This window comes from Tyto alba, unplaced genomic scaffold (assembly GCF_018691265.1).
Source record: "Tyto alba isolate M040663 unplaced genomic scaffold, T.alba_DEE_v4.0 Super-Scaffold_7, whole genome shotgun sequence".
Taxonomy (NCBI): domain Eukaryota; kingdom Metazoa; phylum Chordata; class Aves; order Strigiformes; family Tytonidae; genus Tyto; species Tyto alba.
The window spans coordinates 41,634,208-41,661,590 of record NW_024881328.1 but is presented as its reverse complement, the minus strand read 5'-3'; the positions used below and the strand labels follow the sequence as shown (position 1 = coordinate 41,661,590).

General features: G+C 40.8%; 1 protein-coding gene across 13 annotated transcripts in view; it reads left to right on the top strand.

Moving 5' to 3' along the window:
• Positions 1-27,383, top strand: part of AGAP1 (ArfGAP with GTPase domain, ankyrin repeat and PH domain 1) — a 390,393-nt gene that overhangs the window by 107,684 nt on the left and 255,326 nt on the right. For 7 of the 13 annotated variants that reach the window (XM_042784244.1, XM_042784242.1, XM_042784241.1 and 4 more), the window contains exons 2-3: positions 12,321-12,379; positions 20,567-20,654. In XM_042784244.1, the coding sequence (XP_042640178.1) occupies positions 12,321-12,379; positions 20,567-20,654 (147 nt within the window). Of the gene's footprint in view, positions 1-12,320; positions 12,380-20,566; positions 20,655-21,370; positions 21,383-27,383 lie in introns of all 13 variants that reach the window. The other 6 variants (XM_042784240.1, XM_042784243.1, XM_042784237.1 and 3 more) reach the window with 1 other exon arrangement.

Here is a 27,383-nt window from a genome sequence, read left to right as displayed (position 1 = left end):
TAAGGCAAATTTGTAAGTAATTGAACTTTGATACTGCGTATTTTTGCATCTGGGTGCTGTGACTGCACCAGATGGTACAGGGCAGCAGAGGAATAAAGCATCCTTGATCACACCATTGCTCATTTTACAGTCTTGTCTAGCACCACTTGCTTGCAGGTTACTTGAGAGGGAAGAACATTTAGGCATGTAGAAGAATGTTGGTTTGAAAGCTGAGTTACCAGATCACACCCATTTAACCATATTGACTTCATCGTGGCTGCATGGGTGTGACAGGGGGGTAGAGTTTGCCTCTGTCTACATTAATCACACAGCACGCAACTACCAAGCTGAGAAATTGCGAATAAACTCTATAGATGGATGGATAAATGATGTATTGGGGAAGGGTGGACTTGGCTTCTATGGGGGAAATCATGCCTCACATTTACTGGCGTTCTTTAGGGGAGGACAAGGGAAATTGTTTATTTTGATTACTTTAATTGCTTCTCGCTAGAGACTTGAGCTGAACTGCCATCAGATAAGAGGGAGGGTCCTCTTGTCTGTATGACTTTTGTAAAAAGTAGGAAATCATGTATAGGAATAAATAGTTGAGTTTTCCCTTTGAAAAAACCCAGCAGCAAGTCTTGGAGGAGTCTGTGCTACGGCCTCTTCTGGTTAAGAGACTGAGAAGTACGCTGGGAAAGGGGGTGAAAGAGGGTGACAATTTACTGTTTGTTTGGGGTAGTGAAAAACCAGAGCTGGTTGTGCAGAGTTACAGAGAAATCTTGCAACGGTTAGTGGTGGACTTACTGGCAGATTAAACTTAATGGGGGTGAGTGCAAAGAGTCGTGTGGGGAGAGGGCAGTCCTAACTCGTGTAGCGCAGCTCTGAATGACCTGTAAGTCTCAGTGAAGATCTTGGCATCTGTAAGAGCTTTGTGGAAATCGCGAATGAGGTGCTCTGCAGGGCTCAAAGCGAGGAGTGTGAAGGATAGAAAACAGAACAAGTTGTCATGCTCCCATTAAAAGGGCGTAGCATGCACATCTCTGTAGGCTTTGGGGGGGGGGGCGGGTGATTGTGGTCCTCACATCTGGAAGTAAGTATAGCAGAACGAAAAGGTGCATTAGGAAGGCAGTAAGTTTGGTCTAGGCAAGAGCCAATGCAGCCTGGGAGGGGGATCATCATGAGAGAGGTGGGGAGTAAAGATGGAATCACTGTGGATTATCCTGTTTTACGCAAGAATTAAGAAGCGTTTTGAGAAACTAGTAAGAGTCAGATTAAAAACCAGCCCAATAAATTTTTCTTTTGTTATAATCCAAAAGATAATTAAGCTGTGAGTTGCTGTAGGACCGTGGGAGTGTCAGTCCTTAGCAGAGATGCACAGCTATTAGTTGACAGATAAAATACATGAAGGGCTGTATTTATGTGAAGAGGCTACTTCTCCCTGAACTGCACGTTGAGCTAAGTTGGGGAAGAGCAGGGGCAAGGTGTGTGTGATGCCACCATGTCCGTTCTCGTCTGCTGCCAACCTGTACCAGACTAAGGTGGCAGCTGAATTACTGGCCTGGGTACTGATATCTGCCATGCTTAAGGGTTTGTGCTTTTGGCACTGTTTTAAGCATCACTTGACAGTCCCTTTATCTTCTTCCTCTGTGGTTTCTTGTTCCCCCCTCCCCGAGTCACTGTGGTTTTGCTTATGTACTGCTATTTGTTTCATATTCTGCTGCTTAGTTTTTGGTGATGCTCAGATGTTTCCCCAGTATAACCTCTTCTGTGGAATCCTACTGGTGGAAATTCTTTGGCTAGCCAAACTTTTCACTCCATGCTGGGTTTTCATTGAGTGTTGTTGCTGTTGTACCTATAAAATAACTACTTTCTTCTCTACCAAGTAATCACCAAATTCCTTGTGTTTATTTTTTTCCTTTTTGTTTGAGTTACAGTCATTCTTACCTATCTGTAAAGCTAGAATTATTTTCAGCCTGCCAAGTAATGCATCTCAGTCAATTTTTTGCATCTCTATTGTGGCTTTTTTCTTCTGGCTTGACAAATAAAATCTTCTTCTTTATTCATTTAGAATGTTCTCATTTCCCCCACTTCATCATTTTAAATTTATACTTTGACATTGGTTTTTCTGTTGCCAACTGTATTAGCTGTCCCTCTTCATCTTCGATGCGTTGTAGGAAGGTTTCTCATTAATACTCAGATTTGAATAAGAAAGGTTAATTCCTCATTTGTGTCTGTAGTCACAAAAGACAGTGTAAGCTATGATTTTTGAAGGTGTCTTGTTTTGGGTACTTTGGATGTCTTTGCTTGGACACGGGTTTAATTCTGTATTTTGTAAGAAGTGCATCACTCCCCTGATGTCTCGAGCATGGCTTGTTACAGCATAAAATCTTATTGCCAGATTTTCATTTAGTTACATTTGGGGTAATCTTTCCTGTGCTGGCACTACCCTTCCCTTGAGACAGGAGATGGTATAAAACAGACCTCACCTTTGACACTGACCTGCTTTCTAGTGAGACCCAACAAAATAAGACATTTACCAAACGTTAATCTCCAGTGACTTCTTTTTCTTCCTGGAGTCCAATACTACTATGATTACTTGCTTAGCTGTGTTCCCTGCGGCTTTGGTGCTTACAGAAATACTGTGTACTGCCTAAAAAAAATGGTATTATTTCATCTCAGGGCTCAGATGTAACTTGAGGCATGAGGACAGCCCTGAGCCCCAGTACGTGAGCAGTGCTGGGTTTGGGTGCTTCTCCTGTTGCAAGAATATGCAGTAGATTTTAGCCATGTGCGTTTGATAAGATTGCTCTAGCTGACATAATCGTAGCAAGTGTTTAAGCCAATGATGTGTTTTGTTCCCCTGCGCTGCTGAATGTGAGAGCAGAGATATCTCTGGGTTTGCCCAGTGCATGTGCCTGGGGGAGGTGAGGGGAGGGATGGGGCGGCAGAGCCAGCTTGGTGGAGGTTGGCTGGTTTGTATGAATCCACTTTAGCAGGAATGTTTTTTCTGTTGTGCATAGGTAGTACAATTAATTAAAAAAAAAAAAAATAGACATAATGAAAAAAAAAACCTAAGACTTAAAAAAACCCAACAATGAAACAACAAAACCCCAAACTGGTAAGATATCCTTCGGTTCAAAGTGATCACTTTCCCAGTTTTAGTGGGGCAGGGAACAGCTTTCTACAATAATGCTTTCATTTTCTCTTTGTTTTCTATATTCCTTTTAACTTCTTGTTGTGGTCATCATTGCCCTCCTGCAGAAGGGGCCAGCCAGGACCAGTATTTTTCAGTGTCACATTTCTCCAAAGGATGCCGCTGAATATTAAGGACTGTGTGTTTTATTGGAATTAAGTTGTAATCCCGATCGTCCACGCTCAGAACATCCCTCTTTGAAGTGCGCTGCAATTCTCCAACGGCAGAGTTGTCTCAAGACAAAACAGTGGTTTTATTTGTGGGATTTTAACTTCTGTTAAACTAACTGTGTGTCACCTCTGGAATCCAACCCACTGTGAAAACACAGGGAATGTGAAGTTTTTTTCATTAAGTATGTAATTTACTTTTCCTTATAAATAGCCCACAGCCAAAATATCTTCTCTGCTTGGTTTGGGGATTTGGAGATGTGGGGGAGGTGGTTGAGATGACTAGTCTTGGTTGGAGCTACACTATATTTAAGGACAAAACGAGTATTTTTTGGTGGTGTTATCTGTAAAACTTCAAGCATTAAACTGTTTGGGGGAATATACTTGGAAACGTTATACATCATTCAGTCCTGTTGTAGGAAGAATGGGCCTTTTTCCAGCTGTGGGAGCTAATGTCTTTGAAGTCACCTGAAAGCCATGTGTTCAGTGAGGTTAAGTACAGTTGCACATGTAAGACAGATGAGGGGCAGAGTGGGAACATTAGCAGCAACAAATTACTTTTCAGTTTCAACAGTTTAAAAATTGAAGACAAAGCCGAAGCGCCACGGTGACAGGGAAGCGCTCTGAAATTCCCGAGCCCAGAAGCGCATCTCGGGAAAGGCTGACTCGCTGACGGTTCAGGCTGTAGAGCTCTTCCCGTCACCGGCCCTCCTTTTGTTTCCATGGCAGCGCAGAGGATAACGCGGTTCCAACTGCCGGTTGCTATTGGAAGACAGATCATGGGTTTGACCTAAATAGCTGTTTAATACAGTTCTCAGTTACAGGGCATGGTTTTTCAGATGTCAGAGATACGAGGGGCTCATAATGAGTTTCGGCTGAGATGCCTGATGCCTTAAAGAAGCTGAGCTTAGAGCAGTTTTCCATCTTGTAATTAGCAAGTAGGTTTTGCCAGCAATAAGTCTGACCAATACCAACCATTTCTGTTGGAACTGTAAGAGCTTTTGGGATTTTATCTTTCCTGACAACACTGGAAGAAATGGAGGGGTCTTTTAAACTGACAGCTCACAAAAATCCCTGTTGCTTTAGGATTGTAATTGAATTGATATGTGGCAATTTTCATGACATCTTCTGCAATGTGTGTATTAATCCTATTAACGAAGTGTAAATACGGTGTCACACGTGATGGGATGTGACTCCCCAGCACACACCAGAGCCTGGCTGGAGTTCCCAGTGGAAGCCGTACAGAGGAGGGCTGGGGGCGGCAAGGGCTGTGCTGCAATTCTGCTTTTTGGTTAGACCGTGCAAGAAGAATAAATGGCACTTCTGCATCTCGGGAAAGAAAAAGGAGACTGTTTGGAGTTGCATAGTTGTAGCAGTAATTTCTAATTGCCATATAGGGGAAAGCTGTATAATCTATAATTCCATCAAACTGAGTAGGGAGGAAGAAAACTCAACTTTTCATTGTACTGATACAGATGGCTTTCTAAAAAATTTATTATTGTTTTGTAATTAATGTTTGTATACAGAATAAAATGTATAAGCAGAGAACATCAGTATCAAAAGCTGACTGATTTTTTTATTTTAAAAAACAGAGGTATAAGATGAATGAGAAAATTAAAAGGCCTTTTGGAATGTGACACCCTCTTCCAAATAATATTTTATGCAAAGCTTAGAAATAAGCATGTTAGAATGTTTTTTGCTATACTGTGTTGGAAATGAGTCGGTGCTTTGAATTGAAATGCTGGGGGCTGAGTTGGAGAAGATGTATGCTGAGAGATTACCCCTCCTCTGAAAAATGCATATTTTATTAGTATCACAAGTCTCAACCCAAAAGTTTCATGTTTCCCTCTTTGCTGAGAAAATCAGCACACCAGCTTTGAGAAATATGTTCTGAAAGTGCTCCTTTGATACGGCTCCAGAAGAGAGGTGTGTAGTTTTATCTGCATCTTTGTGGGCAGGTAGGAACTTGTAGGAATATTTTCTGTACCTGTTTGCTCTTAGGTTTTTATATCAAAATAGGAAGTAATTCAAAATATTGCTTGTAATGCAGAAATTATTGAGGGGGGTCATGGTGCGTTGCAGTTGTTGATACTTTAACTTCATTCACATGGGGTTTTTTTGAGGGTCTCTGTTGTTATCTGAAGGAAAAGGATCTTTTGCTGGGGGTTTCCAGAGAAATCCCTTGGCCTTTTTTTCTTTTTTTTTTTTTTTTTAATAGCTTTTCCCCATTTAAAAGGACAGCAAAGGGACTTTGGGATCGCCTGAAGGAAGCTCTTACTAAGAAGCTTTCCAAGAATCACGGAAGATTTAAGTCTTCATGTCATACTGCTGAGACATCTGCCTGCTCTTCTCTCATCCCTCCTTTTGGACAGGTTTGCCATTAGGTTTTAATCTCAATCAGACGAAAAGAAGTCTGTGAGCTTCTCAGACTTTGGATTAAATTGGTAGTCAAAAGGTGAGATCTTTCAGTGACAAAGAAAGACAAAACAAGGTTAGTGGGGCCCAGGGCTGATGCAGTACAAGGGATGAAGCAGAGGCTCCTGTGCTGGCACTGCTGGTGGTGATGGTGTTGGGGCAACATGAGTTCTCCCAAAGCATTAATCAACAGACTTCATTGGCTTGGGGGGATCTTTTCAGCAGGAGGGATCCAAAGGATGTCGAGGGTGATGTAAACCTAATCAGCCCCAGTTAAAAGTATTTACTTTGTAGTCCGATTAGCTGCCCTGCCGCTGCTGCCCATGGCGGTAAGTGGAGTTCATTTAGGTTAGCAGAGGGCCTCCAGCATTAAAAATCAGGTATGGGATGAAGCAGACTGCTGAACACCTAAAACAGGCTTTTCCTGTGGTTATTTCTGTAATTGCTATGGAACTTCTCTGGTTTTTATACGTGACTTCCTTCTCCTCTTCTCAATCGTGGGCAGTTGAATTGACCTTGATCCTGTTGTCTCTCAGTAGGGTTCTTTTGCTAATATTTATGTAGTTTTTAGTGCTCGTTCTTGGGTTTGAAGAAGGAAATTTGTTTTTCTATTTGAAAAGTTATTCTAAGCAGGGCTTTTATATACAGAGTGTTGAATCAGTCAGACCTTCTTGGAAGCCTGTTTTTATGCTGTCCCATCTAGTACAGAAATCTTGCCAAGAATGGCCATCAAATCACAAGATTTCACCACAACATTGTGTTCATGGGGAAATAAAATAGGATGTACACCTGATTTTTACTATTGGAACTAATAGAGAGTGTTCCTCTGGCTGGAGCTGAGTTACAAATCTGAGATTTTAAAACAGCCAAGGATCTTACAGTTTGTGCTTTGGTGTAGTGATGAGTAAGTGGAACTGAGGAACTTTAAATGTATCGGTAGAAATTTAAAAAAAGAATAAAATAAAAAAAAAGCTATTTTGTGGAAAAGTAAACTTGGCAAAGAAAATGCAACTTAAACTATCTTCTTGGTGCACGTTTTAAAAATAAATGATTGACACCATGCATATTTGAAGCTTTTGATCATTGATGCAGAAGTTAAATGGACAGGACATACAACTGTGATTAATTATTGACAAAAGTCATTCCTTTCATATGTATAGTATGTAGTTTAAATGTGAAGGTTGAGTTCACTTGAATTCCGAAGTCAGAAAGTAATGCAAACAAGACTCCAGTTGATCAACTTCATACATGTGGTTCTATTTATTATGCAAATCTCTTCCAATATGTTTAAATCAACATGCGGTAGTGGGGTTTTTGTTTCTTCAGCAGAGTAAGTTTGGGGGCTACCCAGTTTGTGTTTTTCATGCTGCAGTTTGATGCATCCAATGTTTCATAGTCATGCTGTAGCTATACGTTAGTTTTCCTTGCTTAAAAAAAAAGAAAAAAAGGCAAATCCTCAAGCTTTTGTCATGTTCTGTCTGCAAGTATTTGACCTTTTCACCTTAACTTCCATGGGTTTGGGGATTAACTTGGAATAAATCACTCCTTTCTGAGGCATTTGTACTAGAACTAAATTGGTTAGCTGGGTACTTCAATGTCCATATAAATGATGGTACATGAACCTTGTTTTACTGAAGAGACCAGATGCTATTTCATGACATGTTCTGTTTTTAACTGTCATTATTCCTTGTAAACATGCCAGTGTAAGTTTTACTGGGGAAGGAAGATTACCTCATGGATCTCCTAATAGAAGTTCGTTGTTTTTTTCTTTAAAAAGGGCAAGGGAAGACCATCTGTAATTTACTTTCAAATTGAAGATAAATAGTATTGTGAAATTTTAGTTTAAATTAATTGGGTTGAGGTCAAGCTTTGTTTTTTTAACAGATACATTTTTGCAATAAAATGGTATTTCAAATATTCTCAAGTGTTTTGAACACTCAAAACCTGTGTGCATACCAATAACCAGGTACTTAACAAAAAGGAGAAGGTAGCTTTGTCAAGAAGTCCAGCACCTTGTCAAATTATTTTATCTTTTACCCTATAGCTGATCAGAATTAAAATGCATGTATTTCCCATACTGAAGCTATTTGATGTCTGAGACGGTTTGTTTTGGTAGGTCATTGTGTGGGGTCTTGGTGCATTTCAGTGAAGGAAGGACCAAGCAGGACGAATAAATCCATGCCCTTAGGCTGAATCACTAATCCTCTCTGCAACTGCCATTTTTCTGCCTTGGCTTTTGGCCTCTTGGCTTTTTGGAAAATTACATTTCATTGCTTCTTCTACATGATTTATGATTTTGGAATGTGCAGATCTTACAAAATAATATTTAAAGTGGTTTTTTTTTTTTGTTTTTAATTTAAATTTGACTGGGCTTCTGATGTTTTTGTTACATTTGTGAGTCTACCCCTTGGCTTAAATGGTGGATTTTTTGCAGTTCTCCAAGTCAGTAGCAGTGACATGCACGCTTGTCTTTTTTTAAAAAATCTTCTGTGGTGTTAAAATCTAATGCATCTTTTTTTTTTATGGGAGCTTGTTGACGTTAATAGAGAGTTCTCACATTTTGTTTCACACACCAACACCCCCGCCAGTCAGGCATTAATACTTGCCCGAGACTGATGGTTTTCCCTGGTCCCCGAGAATCCAGCGATCGGCTGAAACCTCCTTGAAGTTGTATGGCCTAGGCTAGTTCTTTCTGCTGCAGAGTCTTGCAGATAAAATGGCAAGTCTAATTTCTATCCGTCTTTTGCAGGTAGTAATGAAGAAAGGAATAATGCATGCACGGGTGTGGGAAAGGGAGAAGCAGACATGTTCAAATCATACCATACAAACATATCATTAAACTATAGGAATGTATAGTTCAGGAATTAATTGTGTCAGGAACAAGTGTTTTGGAACAGAGCTGTGGAATATAAACGGTACTTGGGGTTATGAGGAGGAATGCAGGGTAACTTAGGTCTGTCATGCAGTTATAATTAATACTTAGTCAAAACTGTTTCATGGAATCAGGCTTAACCGGAGTAGTCTTTTCTTGATCTGATAAGTTTTTGCATGAAGTTTTTGCATGATAAGATGTGTCTTTTACTTGTTAGCTATGCTGTAATGTTGTTGTGATATGGAGGCTATCGGTGTGATCGTAGGCTGAGTGATGAGCTCTGTTACCACTCTAATGAGCAGTAATCCAAAACATCAGATTTGTAAGTGCAAATTGTTATCTTTAGTGGGGAAGGAGTAGTGGTTAAACATACAATGATATAATTTAAATCAACACTTGTCTGTTTTCATGCAGTTGAAATAACTGAATCTTTATTACAGTTGCACAAGTGATGACCTTAATAGTGAGTATGTAAAGTTACAGAATCATCACTTGGGAAATCTGTACTTAGTGCCCCCTGAAAAAGTAGGTCGATGTGGAAAGGAACTGTTTAGTTTGTTGGCTTCTCATTATGGTCAGTTCTTTCACATCATGGTTGGGTTGGGTCCCAATTTCTACGCTTTTTCCACTACTTCCCAAGTTGGCAATAGTTCACAGTGAAACCATGGCAGTTGGTAGTTTACCATCAGGGCAAGCTAGGGAGGGATTCCCCTTCTGCAAAAGGCAGGTTTCTGGAGGCGGCGGTTTGATTCCTGCAGTTCTGGTGCTCTGCAGACGTGGCAGGGGCAGTTGGAGAAGCTCTGGGAGCTGGAACACAGCGGTGGTTGTGTGTCCCCCTCTGCCCTCCGCAGCAGGAGAGGAGCCCAAGGCCGAGGCACGGCTTGTCGGCTCTGCTTGGGCACTCCTACCCACACTGCGGGGAGCAGGTACCTGCCAGTGCTCACTGCAAGGGATCAACCTTCCTCCTCACAGGAGGGTAAGAAGGGAGACAGCTAGGCCGAGGTGCAGTCCCTTTTGAATGCCTGAATTGGAAGGCTCCTCTAGCAGGTCTGTTATGCTGTGTTTTTGACTGAAATATTGCTGCTAGCTTGTCTGCCTCCTTTATTTTCGGCTTGGAATGTTACGGAAAGTCCTCCTTGACTTGCCTGGGTTGAGACTTGATCAAGTTTTCACATGTTCCTGGTTTCTAGAATGTCTTCTGGCTGGAGACAAGAAAACAGGGCAGTGGGTGCTCAGGTCAGGGGTGTCTACCCTGGGTGAATCCTGTGGCCCTGCCCATTTAAATAGAGGGGTACCTTTGACTCGGACAGTCTCCAAACTGAGTTGTTGTTGGTCTGCAGGAAAAATACATTCTTCTGCAAGCGTCTCCTGTTCTTTACTAAGTGTCATCTCCTAGTCTCTGCTGTCGTAAAAGGATACTGCCATAGCTGAATCTTTGACCTGACCTGGTGTGGCCTTTTCATATGCTGATGTGGTAGTTTCTAAGCAATGCAATAAATAATACGTATTCTAGCTGCACTGAATTACTTAAAAAGGAGGAATGTTTTTCGAGGACTGTGACAGCGCTTGGGACATACTTTTTTCTTCCATCCCAGCTCTTAACTCACAGTTTACCTTTTGCCATCCTCTTTGTCCTCATCTTTCCCTTTCTTGGCTTGGAGCCTTTGTTTAGTCTTAAGACCTTGATGTTTGACAAATGCTTTTCTGCTACTTCAACATAAAGAGCTCTTTCTGAGCTCAGGATGACGCGGTAACTGGAAAGTGCTGTTCATTTTCACTATTTCATAGTGCTTCCAGTCATTGTTACCTATTAATTGAAATTGTAATGTTTAACTCTGAAATGCTTAGTTTGCTCATCCCAAGCATATTTAATAATCCTTGGGTTTCATTCTTTGGTAAGAAATGCTGATATGATCATGGAGGAAAAAATAAAAATACTTATAAGCAGTATTTGCTTTCTTAAACCTTCACTAGGTGTAATCCAGAATTGACAAGAAGTGGGTTGCAAGAAAATGATTTGTGTGCTGCTCCCCGGTCAGACCTCACTAACACAAGGCTCTTGTTTTAAGTGGTGTACAGCCCCATCCAATGTAGATGTAAAGCTGGGACTTCAATTTTTGATCATCTCAGATTACTTGGAATCATACAACAGGGGCCTAATGACCGTAATGTCTTCTGCTGCAGCTGGAATACCAAAAGGTTAACCCAGGTCTTCAGAGCATCTTAATCTGAGCCTTTGGTTTTTCTTCTCCTTCCAGTGAGTGAGTGGGAGGCAGCTCAAGTTTGTAATATACTGAGATAATTGTTTAATCAAAGTGTGTTCATGTGAATACAAATGTCCTGCTAATACAGATAAGCTTCTATTCGTAGCTGAAATGTAAAGCGATGTGATAAAGATGGAGAAGTCTTCCAAATTCATGGCTAATATGTCTTTGTAGTATTGAGTAGAAGTAATATATTTAGTGGAGAATAGAGATACAATGCAAAATAAAAGTTTGCTTTGAGACTGGTTTTAGTTAGGCAAGGAAAGATTGCTTACTGGTGACGGTTTCTTTAGTCAGTGAGGATACCACCTGGAGTGGTAAATTGCTTCCAAATTTTTTATTCTCTGGATGAAAAGATATAATGAAATAGCCTTCTTCCTCTCCCGATCGGTGTTTCAGAGGGGAAGTAATTGCTTGCAAAACCTTTGCTTGTTTATGGACAATATGGTTAGGCGTAACTTTTTACCTACTATTTCCTATAATGCTGGGAATTGACTGTAACACTGGGACTACTTCAGTGCTGTTGAATTACGGTGGAGTTGCACCTGATCTGCTTGGTAGGAGTGTTCTGTGCATGCGACATTCATCCATGCGTCCCGTTTGCGTGGGTTTGGAGAGGGTTAAATCACGGGTCAGAGTAATCCTGCTTGGATTTGTAACTGATTATCTGTTCGCTTTCAGTTGACTAGACCTTTACAGAAGGAGCAAAATGAGAAATGTTTTTGGAGGTAGAAAAGTGGAGTCTTTTTTCTCTTTGTGTGTGTGCGTAGAATTGTCAGTGAGCTTGCACCCGGGTGCAGCCCTAATGATTTTCTTTCAGTTGGGAGCAAGGATGAGCTTAACTTGCCTATTTTCCAGAAATGAACTCCCTCCCACCCCCAGTAGTTTTTATTGAATTTTATACTGATGCGGGTAGTTGGAGCGTTGACATTTAGTATGGCGTGCAGTAAAAACCAGCATGATTTTAGGACAGGCAAATACTCTCATTTACCTGGGTGCAGAAGTCACTGCTGATGGTGGCAGCCACAGTTGTTGACATTTAGTGTGATGAGCAGTCCAAGGCTTTTATTCTGAAGAATAAATGTGTCGTGGTAGATGGGAAGCAGTTTGACTGTACAGACTTGGAAGAGTCTTTTCACAGCCCTGAAGGACTGGAGTTAGTTTGAGCTTGCTAATGCCAGTGGAGATGATGCGGCCAGACTCGCTACGAGAGCACACATCCACTCTGCAGACTGGTCATTTCTGGTGTTCCTGAATTTTTGTGTAATTTATCCAAACCCCTAGTGCTTTTTCATGTTGGGCTGTCAGCCTCGTAAGATTGAGTGCGACTTTTGGCCTCATGTACCCAAAGCCTTAGCATGAAATTCTGTGCAGCAGACCATTAAATGTCATTGTACTGATTTTGTGAATGTTGTCCACTTTTACAGATGCCTTTGTAAATAGCCAGGAATGGACACTAAGCCGATCTGTACCAGAACTGAAAGTGGTGAGTTTATATTTACTTCCATCTCTGAAAAACATGCTGAAAATGTTACATACAAGTGAAAAATCTTCAAAGCTTCGTTAAATCTACTGTTGGGTAAAAAAAATATAGGAAGCAATTTTTTTAAAGAAAAAGGCATTTTTCTTCAGCAGAATTTACCTTTATGAAGTTTATATATCTTCTGTTTTTATAATTGTGCTTCAAAGATTGGTTTGTTTTGTTGCTGTTTTGACTTGTTTGGCTACGTGAACCAGCCTCCCAGGGTGTTTTTCTCAGTAGGGAAGTCTTACACTTTTTTAAGAGGAGGAAGTGGAAGTTAGCAGGTGATATGTAAAGCTCCTTTTATCTCACAGTAATAGTTTTTTTTACAGTTTCTTCAAGGACCAAATGTCTTTTTTCCCTCTCTTAAAATAATTTAACTGAATTTATACGGAATAAAAAAAATAGTATTTTGAAGGTTCATATAGTGAATCAAAAGCTACATTTTTGTTGTAAGAATGAACAGTGATTTAATAGCTGCTTAAAATAACTTTTCCTGAGCCATTTACCATATAGGTGGAAGAAAAGGCAAAAATAAGAGACAGATTGGGAGAATTTCACAAATTTGCCCCTTTGAGTGTGATTAAGGTAGAAGCTGGAGATAAGGGCTGAAACCTCCTTGTAGTGGATATTGGCCGTGGTTTAACCCCATCCAGCAGCTCACCCCCCCCCCCCCCGCCCCCGGTGGAATGGGGGAGAGAATTGAAAGGGTAAAAGTAAGAAAACTCCTGGGTTAAGATAAAGACAGTTTAATGGGTAAAGCAAACCAAGAGGTTCGTTCACCCTTCCCATGGGCAGGGTGGTGCTCAGCCATCCCCAGGACAGCCGGGCTCCGCTCATGTGCTGAGCGTGATGGTGCATGGTCTGGGATGTCCCTGAGGTCAGTTGGGGTCAGCTGCCCTGGCTGTGTCCCCCACCAACTCCTTGTGCCCCCCCAGCCACTCACTGGTGGGGTGAGAGGCAGAAAAGGCCTTGGCTCTGTGTAAGTGCCGCTCAGTCATAACTAAAACATCCCTGCCTTATCAACACTGCTTCCAGCACAAACCCAAACCATGGCCTCATACTAGCTATGATGAAGAAAATTAACTCTACCCCAGCCAAAACCAACACGATATCAAGCCAGCAGCACAGAGTTGTTGAGGCCATATCACTGCGATGTCTACCATGTGGAAGTCCAGATTTAATTAAACGCAATGAATTTCTCAAGCTGTACAAAACGACTGTGATTACAGCTACAGACCTTGGTAAAACCTTTGGTAGGCGTCTGTGCTCAGCGCCAGTTTTCCAGCTGTAACTGGGTGAGCTGCTCTGATTCAAGCACCCGTTTGCTGAGTGGCAAAATGAATTGGGCAAAGCCATCCGAGTTGAAGAGTGGGCAACTGGGGCTGTGCTCCAGTAGCCTACTTCTCATGTGGTAAATGTCTTTTTCCAAATCGTAATTTTTACAGTGTTTATGGAGATGAGAGGAAGCATAGGTCAAACTTAAGATGATAGGTGCATTTATACAGAATGGCATTTTAGTTGAAGCAGTTTCCTCATGACTACAGTTATGTTTGTGTTTTGATTTCAGCAGTGCACAAGGTAAGTAGAAGAAAAATATCGTAGTTGCTGGATGTAACTATATATAGGAGGGGGCCTGCGGAGGGTTACCAGGTTCAGTTTAACTGATGGTGTAATTTGGAAGACAATTATCTCCCAAAATACCTTGCAGAATAAAATACTAAGAGTTTAGGACTGGAAGGTGAGGTTGGGTATGAGTCCAGTCCACTGTGGTATTACCTAGCTTATGCTGGGGAGGATCTACAGAGGGTTTCCTTGTTCATCCCTTCCCCTTCTCTTAGCCCTACTAATTCACAACACGCGCTGATGGACTTGGGGCTTGCAGGTGAGGCCAGAGCTGCAGTTTTTATGTGTTGTAATACAGAGCACAATCGCCAAGCATTAGGTGATGGTCTCGGGGTGCAGTTGTTTCTTGTAATACTGTGGCTGTGTTACGTGAATACTTGTCTTGGGTATCTTGCCCCCACGTTGTCTGAACCAGTAGCAGGGAAATAAACCTCAGTTGTGTGGCTGCTGTAGAGAATTGATTTGAAGCGGTCAGCGTGCACGAGCCTCGATATTACCACCCAGGGCTTCGGTTTGTGTAGTCCTGGATAAAAGCAGAACTCTTACCATTACAAAAATAATAATTTGATTATTCCGCTGCAAATTACTGAATCTAGCAGCACTGGCTGTGGTGGCTGTGAACTTGTGCTCCAGCAGGAAGGGCAAATGAGGCACTCTGAAATCTGCTCTGCCTTTCCTACACATCTGCCCTTGGGAAGGCGTTGGCGCAGGGACACACACATCTCTGTGTCGGTCCCCTGCTTCCAGCCTCATCGTCAGCGCTCGCTTGTGGCTGAGGGAGGAAAGGGCCGGGATAAAAACCAAACCTGCCTCTCCTGCCGCAGCGCTGTCATTACCCTCACCACTAAGGATAACTGTGGGTGTGCAGCCTTAGCTTGTGGCCGTGTGGGAGATGTCAGAGGTATGAGAAGTGTGGAGTATCTGCTCCCGTCGTCGTACAGTGCAGCGGTGCAGATGGGGAGATGAGGCTGAACGCTGCAGGGAGGTGAAGGAGCCCCAGCTTTAGCTGCTTGAGTGGGCTGCACTCCACAGGAGAAGGTGGTTAGTAGCTCACTGGGAGAGATTGTCTCCTCCACAGAGGCTGGGCAGTCCTTCAATTGAGGTTGGTATTTGATTTTTATAGCAGCTGCTGTTAGACTCAGGCTCTACAGAAATTTAGGGGGAACAGAAATGGACTCTGAGAGCGAAGAGGAAGCACACAGGGTTGCAGTAAAGAAAAACCAATGTGTTTTTCAATAGACTTTTGAGGAAAGAACACCATTTTTTCCCCTCTGCCCTCTTTTTTTGGAACGCACATGTTGGGCTTAGATTTCTTTCCCATTTTCAGAAGCATATTTGTTCCTGCTGTTCACATACTACCAGAGTTTTAATTAATGGATATTGATGCTTCTGTTATGGCCAAGAGCATGCTAGGCCAGCTGGGTGACACTAGTTCCTTTCCCAAGCGATGGTGGTATTCCTGGATCCCATTTATCCAAATGTAAAATAAGGATGTGTTAGGCAGAATAAACATGAGATCTCTTTGGACAAAATAATTTAATTTGTTCCAAAAAAAATACGCAAAGTGCAGCCAGGTTTCTGTGAATAGCTTTAAAATGCCAAATGCCATCAATACATTTACGTGTTTTTACAAACAGGCTTTAGTAGGACGTGGGCAGAGTGGTTTGGATTTATTTTACAGCATGTCTGGCACATGCAAATCAATGGTTCAGTGTTGCACAAGTCATAACTGACAGAGCATTGTGTTGTAGCCTTGTTAGCTGAATTTTCTTGTTTCTGAACTGGGTTAGTGTGTTTTTTTTTTTTTATGTGACATGCTTGTCATAACTTTAGTGGGTTTCATATGTATCCATAAATAAATAGAAATTACTCAGATTGTTTGTATATAAAATATGTGAGACAGGAATATGACTGCTGTATAAACATATTGGCATATTTGTTATACTGTTGGGGATCATCTTTAAATAAGTATTAATCCTGATTAAGAGAGAAATTGTACTATAAGTCAGATTTTTCCAGTGTAAAGCTTATTGCTCCTGGTTTCCAGAGGTAAGTAGTAATTAATGCCAAGCACTTGCACTGAACAACAGGAGGCCAATTCTGCTAGATTTTAATTTCATATGCTGGTTTTGTATCTGGTGGAAAAGAGATGGCTGCCCTGTCCCTTCAGATGCGGGCACTGAGGTGAGGTCTTAAGAAATCCTCTCTCTTACCAGATGAGAAGAGGTGGAGGAGGAGATAAATGCCTTCTGAATTCTTTCTGAAGTAGTTGTCTAGGGCAAAAATAAAGCTGTGCTGCCAATGCAGTTTTTACAGCCAGGTTTGAGGAAACTTGCTTTAGGTTGATGTGTTTTTTGAGAAGTTAACGTCAGTTCTCTGATACAAACCCAACTGTGTTAATGCTTTTTTCGTGTTTGCTTTTTTCACCATTTAAGCTCCTAAAAACTTTTGTCAGTTTGGTGGGTAGTTTGAAACTGTTTTAAAATATAAATCCAGGAACTTCTCTATTAAGAAACAATTAGCTATTCTGATCAAGAAAATCAGTCCTGCATTATCTTTAACACACCAACACTTTTTGCTCTTAGTCTTGAGACAACGAATGGAAATGAATAAAAGGAGAAAGAGGGAAGAAATATACTGCCTGCCTTTGAGGATTGTGCAGGGGTTTTAATAATATATCATAAGGGAAGATGGCTCTAGTTTTACTGTGTGAGTTAGTGAAGTGGTTTCTTAATTGAAATACACATCTCACTCCTCCTGATCAATGCTTTGAGCATCAGTTTGTAGTATCACGTTTAACAATGCTGTTCTGGCCTGCCACCTTTGTCTTTCTGGGTGCTTATAAGGAGGAACGTGCCAGAGAAGCTGAAGTGCTGTAAAATTACATATGCTGATGTGGTCTTTGGCAATCTTGAAAACAAAAATATGAAACTGTATCCTCAAATATCTAGATGCCTTTCAGATATTTGGTGTCTCTAACTAAATACAGTAACATGTCCCAGCCGTGGGCGAAGGGCGTAGCATGTTCGCTCTCATGGGAGCCTAAGCTGATACTTTCCTGTTGTTCCCAGCAGTTTTGCCCTCTGTGTTATATATTTGGAACTGGTATAATATAAAATAACATTAATTTGCATACATGTGGGACTAATCACTTGGAAGTGGAGGTTTCGGTATCTGCTCTGAAGGTGTTTGGGTGACTGATTATATATCCTGCTCTAATGGAGGTTGTTTTGTGGATGTGTTGGTGCTCCACTAGTCTGCTACGAGGTAGGTCAGAAACAGCTTAGGTATGTTGTTTCCAAAGGTCTAGAGCTGCTGCTTCTAAAGTGAAAACATAAAACACTCTTATTTGTCAGTATTTTCCTAGCATGTGAAATTTACTTGCTTTCCAATTCCTCAGAAATTGTGGGATGCCTTAGAGCCTGGCTGTTTATCTGCAGAAGTATGTCTATTCTGCTGATTTACAGATAGGGTTTTTGGTTTGCTTGCCATTTTTTTGGCCCAGAATGTCATCATACATTGCTGGCAGGGAAGGAGGAGAGTGACACTTGCCTTGTGGTAATGTGGTGCTTCTGCTCCGAGGTGAAACTGCTGCTGTGTCAAGTACAGCCTACTGATGAGCTAGATGCTTGCTAGTTGCCTGTTTTCTTCAGCAGTTGAGTTAATCTCTTTTAAAAAATTGGAAGTCTGTTGATATCTGGAGAACTGTGTCTTGACCACTTCAATTTAATAAATTAAAAATATTTTCATGCGTTAAATCTTAAGTATTTGAGTGGTCGTGAATCCTGAACAATGAGAAATATACCATTCTAGATGAAGGGAAAAAGGTGGGAGGTAACCTTTCATTGGGAGGCTTTGTATGGAAAGGGTGAGGGTATCAATTTTGTGATGAGAACAGGAGGGGTGCAAAGGTCCCCAAACCCCAGGGCGGTCCCACATCGCTCACTCGCACCTATTGTCTCTCTCATGTTGACAAAACAGGGAAGTCACAGTGACCTCATGTTGTAGTTTTTCCTGAGTAGATTGCCCAGGGCACGTGCATGATCTGTGTACCCCAAAAGTTCAGTTGCTCAAACCAAGAGACCTTCTGTCCAGTCTCTTATTCAAGACCTTTGCTTTAAGCCAGTAAGTGTGGGCATCTCGGAGACCACAGCCTTGGTTGTGTTGCAGGGATACCTTCGGTAACTTCTTTTTTTTTTCTGGGTTCTAAGTGAGGCTTACTAGTCTTGAAGGGGAAAACAGCTCTGCTAAGTGATTTTGTCTTGGCCAGACTTGAGCGGAGCTCTGCGTTGTGTTTCCAGAGAGCGTTGTCCCACGGAAGCGGGGTCTGAGAACCCAAGGTTAGTTAGCTGCAGAAGTGGACTTCACCTCTGTCACGTATCTTGCACTTACTTTTAGTTGTAGACATCTTGGTATGTACTAGTGTGGCCTGTAATTTCTCTTAGCTAGAAGTTAGATTAAAAGCCTCCAGGATGGTATGCTGGTTCAAACACTCTTCAAAGTGTGCTCAAAGACCAAGAAGCAGGTACTTGTCTGTCGTCCAACCGCTTGGGCTGTGGCTTCCTTTTTATTTTTGTGGGACTGCTCTTCCATAGCAGCTGTGCCTACAGCGGGTTTCCTGGTTTATATTTGGTTGGTTGGTTTGGTTTTGGTGTGGTTTGTTTGTTGTTTTTTGTTTGTTTTGTTTTTTAATTACCAACTGTTTTCTCTCTGTTGAAGTTCTTTCCTGCTAACATGAACAAACCAAGAGTGAAGTTCCCTGTAGTATTAAGCCAGCATGGGATCTGCTGTCTTTGCTTTTCCCTGCCTTTTCTGCTCCTCACACCCCAAAGTTAGGGCATGTTTTATTGTTGTTTGCTATTACTTTTGAAATCTGGTTTGGGGTTCTTGTTTTGTTGTTTTGTTGTGGTTTTTTTTTTTTTTTTTCCCTCCACTGCAGTGCACACTGTTCATCACACTTAAAGCTTGTGCTATTATAGGGGCTGAAAGGTGATGTGAGATGGCCTTCTGTTTACTCTCTGCCTGAGCTGATGCCTTACCTGAGCTGTTCTTGCAATTCATCTGTACCAATAAAGTGGGCATCCTTTGCAGCACTGTTACCTTGGTCTTAATGGAAAGTTGTTCCGGGTTGTAAAGAACAAGTGATTGTTTCTCTTCCTCTGAGTCCAAAACTGTCATGGGGTTAGTTTAAGGTGGCACCACTGTGTTGGCTTAAACAATTTTTGGTAAGTAGGATATCTCTTACCAGTTAAGAGTAAGAAAATGGAGTAGAGAATGTGCATTAATGTGTAGCCTGTTTCTGCTGCTTCTCAATTTGGCAAACCCAGACAGATCAGCAGGGTTCATCTTCTCTCCAGGGATCTGATGTTCTGAGCCTTTTGGATAGGGTCAAGATAAACATGTAAGAACAAAGTAGGCTTAGATTTGCTTAAAGGATGAAATAAGTTCCTGTTTCCTCCCCCAAAAAACGAGTAAGTACAATGTCTTCAGAGATGACAGCTGAGCAAGAAAGAAAATATGACATTTATCTGAAATATAAGCTGGTATGTTCTCCAAACCCTCTTGTCCCCTCGGCTGTGCAGAGCAGGACAGGCAGCCAGGCTTGGAGCTTGCTTGCTGCATCTCCCAGTCCGCTGCTGGTTGCTGCTCAGGCCCGGGGACAGGTCGCAGGAGTTCGTGTGGGCCAGCAACGCAGGGCTGCAGCTTGGAAGGAATGGCTTGTCGGGGAGGAATGCAGCCAGGCCTCACAGCTCCCTCCCACCCCTTTTAAAGCAGCACAAAAAGCGCAAATCTTCAAGTCTTTGGCATTTGAGCACCTCTGGGAAGAAAACTGTTTTGGTGTTGGGCTACGTTCTACTACTTGTGCCTGGGTTTTTAAAAACAAGTGCTAGCAAGAAAGCTTAAGGTTTGAAAAATCATGTGTGCTTTAAGGGCGAGTACTTCTGTTTGGTTGTCAGATGTTCCCAGTGCAGATGTTTGGGCATGGGCGGTTTGAGTTGTAAACTTACTGGTAAAGTAAGGGACTTAAGTGAGCCACAGTGGACATGCCAGGATCTGTCTGTCTGTGACTGTATGTGTCCATCTATCTGTCGGTAGCCATGTGTGTGCTGAATTAGCAAGTCAAGGTGAATCATGCAGTGGATAGCCTACACAGATATTTTTCAGAATGAGAATTTAGTGATGTGTTTATCTTTTTCAGTAAACAGGTGACAAGCTTGCTCTGAGCTTCAGGCTTCTTCCCTGAAGTCTATGTATTGCCTCACGTTCACTCTTAGCATTAATAGTGAGCTGAATAAAGGACTGCTACTAATAAACTGAGATTGTTTTATATGGTTTGTCTTGTATATACTCTGCTGTTGCCTTAGCTTTTTGGCAGATACTTTATTTGCTGGTATATTTTGTACTGTTTCTATTGTGTGGGCTTTCTCCTCCAGTGCAGAAAAGTTATTTCTGCATTAAGATTTCACTTGAATATAGTGGTTTTTATGGGGATTAATTGCAATTGAACTTTTTCCTTGTTTCTAGGGGATTGTGGGTAACCTAGCGAGTGGCAAGTCTGCACTTGTACATCGGTATCTGACTGGCACATATGTCCAAGAGGAATCACCTGAAGGTATGTGGATCTGCAAATTTCACTGATTTTTCCTCCCACCCCCTCCCCCCAACTACATCTCTATTCATTTTTAATCATGCAGAAATGAATCAGTAAAGAATCTGATTTGCTATTTCAATGTTCATGGAGATTTTTCCTTTAACATTCTCCAGACTGAGATAAGTACATATAATGAGTATAATTGTAGCTTTTTCATAACTACTTAACATCCTTAAATACTTTGTCATCCAGTATGTGTCCATATGGGAAACTTCTAGTACTGTGTTGAGAAGAGTTGACTGATCTTAGTAGTGCTGCTGCTTTCAATGTGCCTGTTGAAAGCCACAATTACTGTGTCTAGTACTGGATTTCTGCAGAATCGGGCCCTTTGGTTTGTGATGTTGAAAGAATAAAAGAACTTCACAAGCCTAAAGTAAAGATGTAACTTGTTCCCTGTTTAATATATTGAATCTTTGGTCTTGAAGCTGTTTAAAAAAAAAAAAGTTCTTATACCATAGACAATTAATTTATACATGAAAACGCTGTGGTGTTTAACATTAATCCAAGTTTATAGCTTGAAATCAAAAATATATTACCTTATAGAGGTGTATCTTACACTAAATACTTTTTTGATTATTTTTTTTTTATCTATTCTCCTTATGAACTTTTAAATCCAACTCTGAGACACTGAATTTCTGGTTCCTTCTTTTCCTTACTGGCTGTTCCATTCTTTGCAGATATGGATGCAGGTAACTATACATTGTCTTCATGGCAGCTCTTGTTTTGAAGAGCCAGACAGCAGTTTCTGTACTATAGCGTTTTCCCCTTGTTTTGTGTATCATTTTGATTTGTTTCCTTTTGATTTCAAGTCTTTAGTACATCTCACTGTTTTTTGTCTCTTGCTGTAGTTGTCTTTTCAGTAATAGTTTGTAGCTTCATGCATCTATGATAACATTTGTTTCAAATTAACTCTTACTAAGGGAAGCTATTAAGCATAATACTTGACATTTTAACAGTCTTGAATTGTAGTTAAAATGGGAGGAGAGGGAAAGAGAGGGGTGGACAGGGCTTTTTCTTGTGTAATTGCAGTAACAGTGAAGTCTTCCAGTTTATAAGCTTGCCATAAACGTTTTTGCTGCTTTGTAGCTAGGACTGATGGGGTGATAATTGAGCCATGCAGCAAAGCCGCCTGTAGATCACATTCACGCCTGCTGCTTCTGGATGCTGATAGGGAGAAGTGGTTATGCAGTATGTAGATCTGCTGAATACAACAGGTCTTGAGCAAAAATGAGTATCTCTACAGATCTCTTTTCTCGTTTTGTGAACAGAAGAGATCTCGGGTTGTTTTATTTTTTCTCACAAGATCCAAATGCATTGATTATTCACAGAGTTAACGGTCCTCTTCTCCTAAACTATGAATATTTTAGATGGTGTTCCTTGAGAGTATTGCCATCTGTCCTCTTTGTCTTCAAGGATTTTTATTTGCAGTGCTTGAGTGATGTTCAGAGTGTTTTTCCTGAAAGGATTAGATTACAAAAGCAGTGTCAAATCATTTCTTTGCACATAAGTGTAGCTGACAAGCCTCCCTAATGACACCATTCCATTTCATTAACAGTAGAAAAACTGGAATAATTAAGAGCTCTAATTCACCTTGTAAGGGATAGGGTCAAGATCTCTAATCAAGTTAATGTTAAAGGAAATTCAACCCATATAAACTATCCTCGGTAAACATCTGTAGTAATGATTTGTTGGTGTTTTATTTCTCTCTCATCTGAGCATAAGTCCTTACGCTGCTCTTTCATAGAAAATACAGCAGCAGAGCTGTTGGTTCCGTTGCATTGCAGTGTGGGACTTTTGATTTTTTTACATTCTGCATGGGAACATAGCTTTTGATAAATCGAGCCTAGGTGTAAGCCTGTATGTTGGAAACCAGCACACATCCTCCTCTTTTCTTTTTTCTGAGGTCTGTTAAATGTGCCGGCTTGTTAAATTGAATAAAGAATAGTATGCATATCAGATGTTAAGGTGTCAGCTGCTTGCCTATTTAAGAAGAAAACAAAGTTGACTGACTTCAGATGGCTTACTAACAACAAAATTTATCAGGCATCATATAATTAGTGTCTAATTGGTAAGGTGATGGATGCATACTTCATGTGAAAATGGTGATTACGACCAGGGACTGATATTTCTGCTGTCCTTTGCCTTCTAAATTACTACAATTACCATGAAACCTGCCCTGAATCAGACAAGTGCCAGTTCTCCTCTAGGTCTTCAAGGTAGCTTCAGCATTCAGTAAATGAATCTTAAGTATATAAAGAGGGTTTCATGTTTCCTTCAGCTCTTCTAAGACAAGATATTGCTCTTGCTGCCTGATACCACCTCCCCACCAAGAAGAGGAATCGTATCCCATTGAAGTGCAGAGCACTTCTCTCTCACTGTCTGGCCCAACTTTTGCTTCTTTTCAGAATTAATTTTAGTCTCTAGTGTGATTGTAGCATGAAAACGTTTGTTTTTCCTCTAAAGTCTTACTTGTGGAGAAAAGAGGCTTTTGGACTCTTCCTTTGCATATTTTACATGCGCATAGCTGCACTCCTGTGTGAGACACTTCTAAAGCAGCTGTATTTTGATGTAAGAAAAAGAATAATGTATCGCCCTATAACAGGTGGGAGTTTCAGTAGTCTGGGACTTGTAGTTTTTTTCCTGTAATGTTACTACAAGGAAGTGATGGGAAGTAGGGTACGTTAGTGATTTGTGGTCTTCTAAAAACCTTGCAAGTGATAGGAAGAAAAACTACTACTGAACAGCGTGCTGGGTTTTTTACATAGCTGAAACAAGTAAGAAGCGTGCAACCTGGTATCTTTTTTCACCTGTCTAAAATTTAATTCTACCTGTAGGAAAAAAATGAAGCGTGGTAGTGCATGGAATTTGAGACCAAGTCCTTTGCAGACCAAGGTGAATTTAAGTTTACAGGAATAGTGAGTGTCAGGAGTATTCTGTTACTGTTTGGGTTTTTGTTTCCAAAAGGCACAGAGGTGTGAAACATAAAGGTTTTTGCACATCTCTGGTATGTTTATGAATGCCCTAATTCATGTCATGATTATTTCAGTATTTTTTTTCCAGTGAGCTGAATTAAGGAAAAAAAAAAAAAAAAGTAGATAAGTTTTGGTCCAAGGTGCCTCAGAGTGAATGAAGAAAAGGAGGTTTTTTTTTTTCTCCACCCCACTGCTATAGTAAGGTGAGATGCTAGAACAGACCAGTGATGTGAACTTGAACTGCTAAATCTGTCCAGTGTATCTTCTGCTTAAGAAAACCAAGAAGGGGAGCTGAGGTTAAATTTGAATATGCGGAATAGTTGAAGTGAGAGTTAAGGCAGCATCAGGTTCCCTGCTGAGGAAACAGAATTAAGGTAGTGGCACCTGGGGCTAGACTGGACAACTGAAGGGAGAAAGCTGGTGCAAGAGCTGTAGCAACTCACTTTGCTGTATCTTTGGTAATTTTTTTCAAAAGTTTTAAGGGTGTGGGTCTCCAGTGTAATACATGCTTAGGAGACTGGCTTTAAAGTAGTTTAAGGAGTAACCTTCCTCAAGTTGGTACTTATCTCTTTTGTTGCTAGTTTTTGGAGAATTGGTGATCGTCTAGTGGCAATTTGCTCTACTTTGGCATTCAAATGAAGGACAAATGTTTCAAGTAATAACTAACCATTGAGATATATTTATTTTTTTTTTTCTCCTCTGTGTGGAGTAAAACATTTTTTTTGGTCTCAAAAGCATAAAGGCAGTCCAGCACCCTGTCTTGGGTGAGCAAATAGCTGTTGCAGTCGGTGGAGATTTCACATCTCTGTATGTGGAGGAACTTATGAATATAAGATAAATGAAAATGTAGGATGTGAATCTTTGCAATACTAATTCCCAACTTCTAGGTTGATAATCCTTAGGCTTCCCGTGTAGTACACAATACAAAAGAAAGGCAGTGGAAGCTCTTACAAAGGGTTATTTTAGCCACTAATATATATTGGGTTTTACCTTTTTTTTTAATCTATGGATTTTTTAAAATATAAATTTATATAAATTTTTAATATAAATTTATATGGTATAAGGTTAATCGGTTGCCCTTGATTTCTTCTTTCCCATTTCCTTTTTGTAACTTTAGCCTATTTTAGATCTTTTCCTCATTGCTAGAATGGGTTGAAAGCGGTTGCATTGGGTGTTTATCCCAACTGGTGTGTTGTGACTGTCCCCACGCTGTAGTGCGCGCGAGGCACAGCGGTTTGCCTAGCACTTGGGCTCTGTGGTGTTGCCTCCCAGGGGAGCACCACCACGCTGGAGCCCTCACTCGGTCCCTGAAGGGTAAGAAATGTCAAATTTCAAGTGCCACTTAATTACAGTTAGAGGTCTCTTAGGGGTTAAGGGCTACAGTAAATCTGTTCCCTCAGTAAGCACTATAGAGTAAAGCCTTGATGTGCTTTCCAGAAAGCTGGGATCATTTGCTTTCTTTCCAGATGCAACCTAAACATAATTTTATAGTATAACAGCCCTCCATCGGTTGAATTTTTCAGTACCCAGAATGAACAGTGTATCCCTTGAGTAACAGCCATCATCTTAAAACTTAATGTTTATTATATAAATACTGAAAGCGTCACCTTCGGTCTTCCCTGTACAGAAAGAGGATTGTGTTGAGATTACTATGAAAGTAAGTTGCTAGCCTGTTACCAAAACATGTAGATATTTCATATTGGAGGATGCATGTCCATGTTTTTGCAATTTCCATCCAGTAACTATTTCCATATTATGCTACTTCAGCAGAGTGTAATTATGGAAGGAGGATTGAGAAAGACTGCTTGAAATTTTCAGCTGCTTTTGTTCAGCATCCCCTCACGAGATTTTTGTCCGGCCATAGACTCTTACAAAATATATATACAAAAAGTAAGCATAATCTGTTAACCTAGATAACATTCCAGTTGCCTTTATTCATGGAAAAGGTGTAAGGCTTCAGTTGCTGGGCCCTGCGATTAAACCAAGAATGCAGCTTAATCTCCTGTAAAAAAAAAAAGAAAAATATGATTCTTCTTTGCTTGCATTAGGTTAAATCAAGTGTTCAGACAAGCAGGGCAGGAAAGGAATACCATGTTTTGAAATTGTTTATACCTTGTTGTGCTGGAAGATTTAATAGTGAGATGAGGATCACAGTTTGGCATTTCAGGTTGGCTGGAACCATGGGAGCTGCGGCAGAATTGGACAAACTCTTCCTTCTGTAAGATAGTGATTCTTGTCCCTTTTCTCCCATAATTCATGTGCAGGCTAAAAATTTAATTCTTCCTTCTGTGAACAATTAGGTTCCTAAGGTTGCAACTCTCTTCACAGAAGCCATTAGTTATTTTTATCTAGTGGGGTTTTTCTTGTGTGGGTTTTTTTGTGGGTTTTGGTTGTTTTTTTGTTTTTTTTTTTTTTTTTTTTGTTTTTTTTTTTTGTTTTTTTTTAAACATGTAGGAATCTGGAGGCCATATTTACTAAAGAACCAATTTTTATCTTTCATGAGTAAAAAGAGAGGCTCTGTCCCAGACTAATCTGTGCATTCTGTTCTTACTGAGCAACCCGGCTGGAATTTAAGTGGATAGCAGAGAAGTATGTCCTCTGAATATGTACTTACATGCATTTCTTTAAAGATAGACTTTCATGCTTTTTCACTCGTGATTTTCCTGAATTCTGTAAAATCCTCATCATGCATGTAAAAGTTTAAACATAGTTTATACGGGAAGATTTTAGAAGAATTACAAGTGCGTGTGAGTGCAAAAAAGCAACATGAACCTTAGCGTCCAGTTCCTGTCAAGGAGCTGGAGCACAGGGAGACTGACATTGAATTCCACATGGACAGATCCTCGGTGCAATGGTTCACAGGCTTTACACAGCACTTTGTGGGGCAGAAGAAGCTATCAGAGTACTCTTTTTTTTTTTTTTGGTCTGTGAAAATGCAGACAAATGCTGTGTTGTGTGCAGGAGAGAATGATGACTTTAGACATGTGTTTCAAAATTATCTCCTTTTGATTCTTTGTCCTCTGTTTCTGTTATAAAGCTATCAGCTGATTATTTTTATTTCGCATTTCATGCTGACATCTAGATTATAAAATAACACTGGTCTTTTTTGATCATTTTAAAGTATTGCTGCAGTTGGCTCTCTTGGGCTTTTGGAGCCTTTCAGGCTTAGCATAAAAGAGTGTGTTTATGTATTCTGCAATCTCCCCTCTCCAGCCCTTCCCTCTCCTCACCCCCCTGAGACTGCCTGTATGGGTTAGCAAATTCTTTGAAAACCTCTCTGTTCAAGCCGTCAAGCTGGCTACTGTTTAAAGTGTTGCACAAATAAGGAACTATGTTAATTAAAGGAAGAAGTTGAAGTATTTGCTCTTCTCCTGGGAAAAAGGTGCTGAAGAAGCAGTTTCCTAGAAGGGACTTCCCTTTTAGGTTGTGTGCCTTGAGAGTCAACTGATCATGAGGATGTCTTTAACGTGTTGCACCTTGAATACTCAAAGGTTTTGGTAACTAATGTCTGTAGGATTTGCACCCTTCTTGCAACAGGCTCCTCTGAAGGTAAAAACTGTAATTTGAGTTTATAGCTGCTACTATATAGTAGCACAAGTGACTCTGGGTCTGCAGTGCTCTTTGCCTTCTGCTGCTGTTGAGTCTGAAGCCAGTTTGGAGTTTCTGTTCTTTGAAGAAAGGGCCTTCCTTCCACTTTCTTTTTCAAATGCTACTTCTG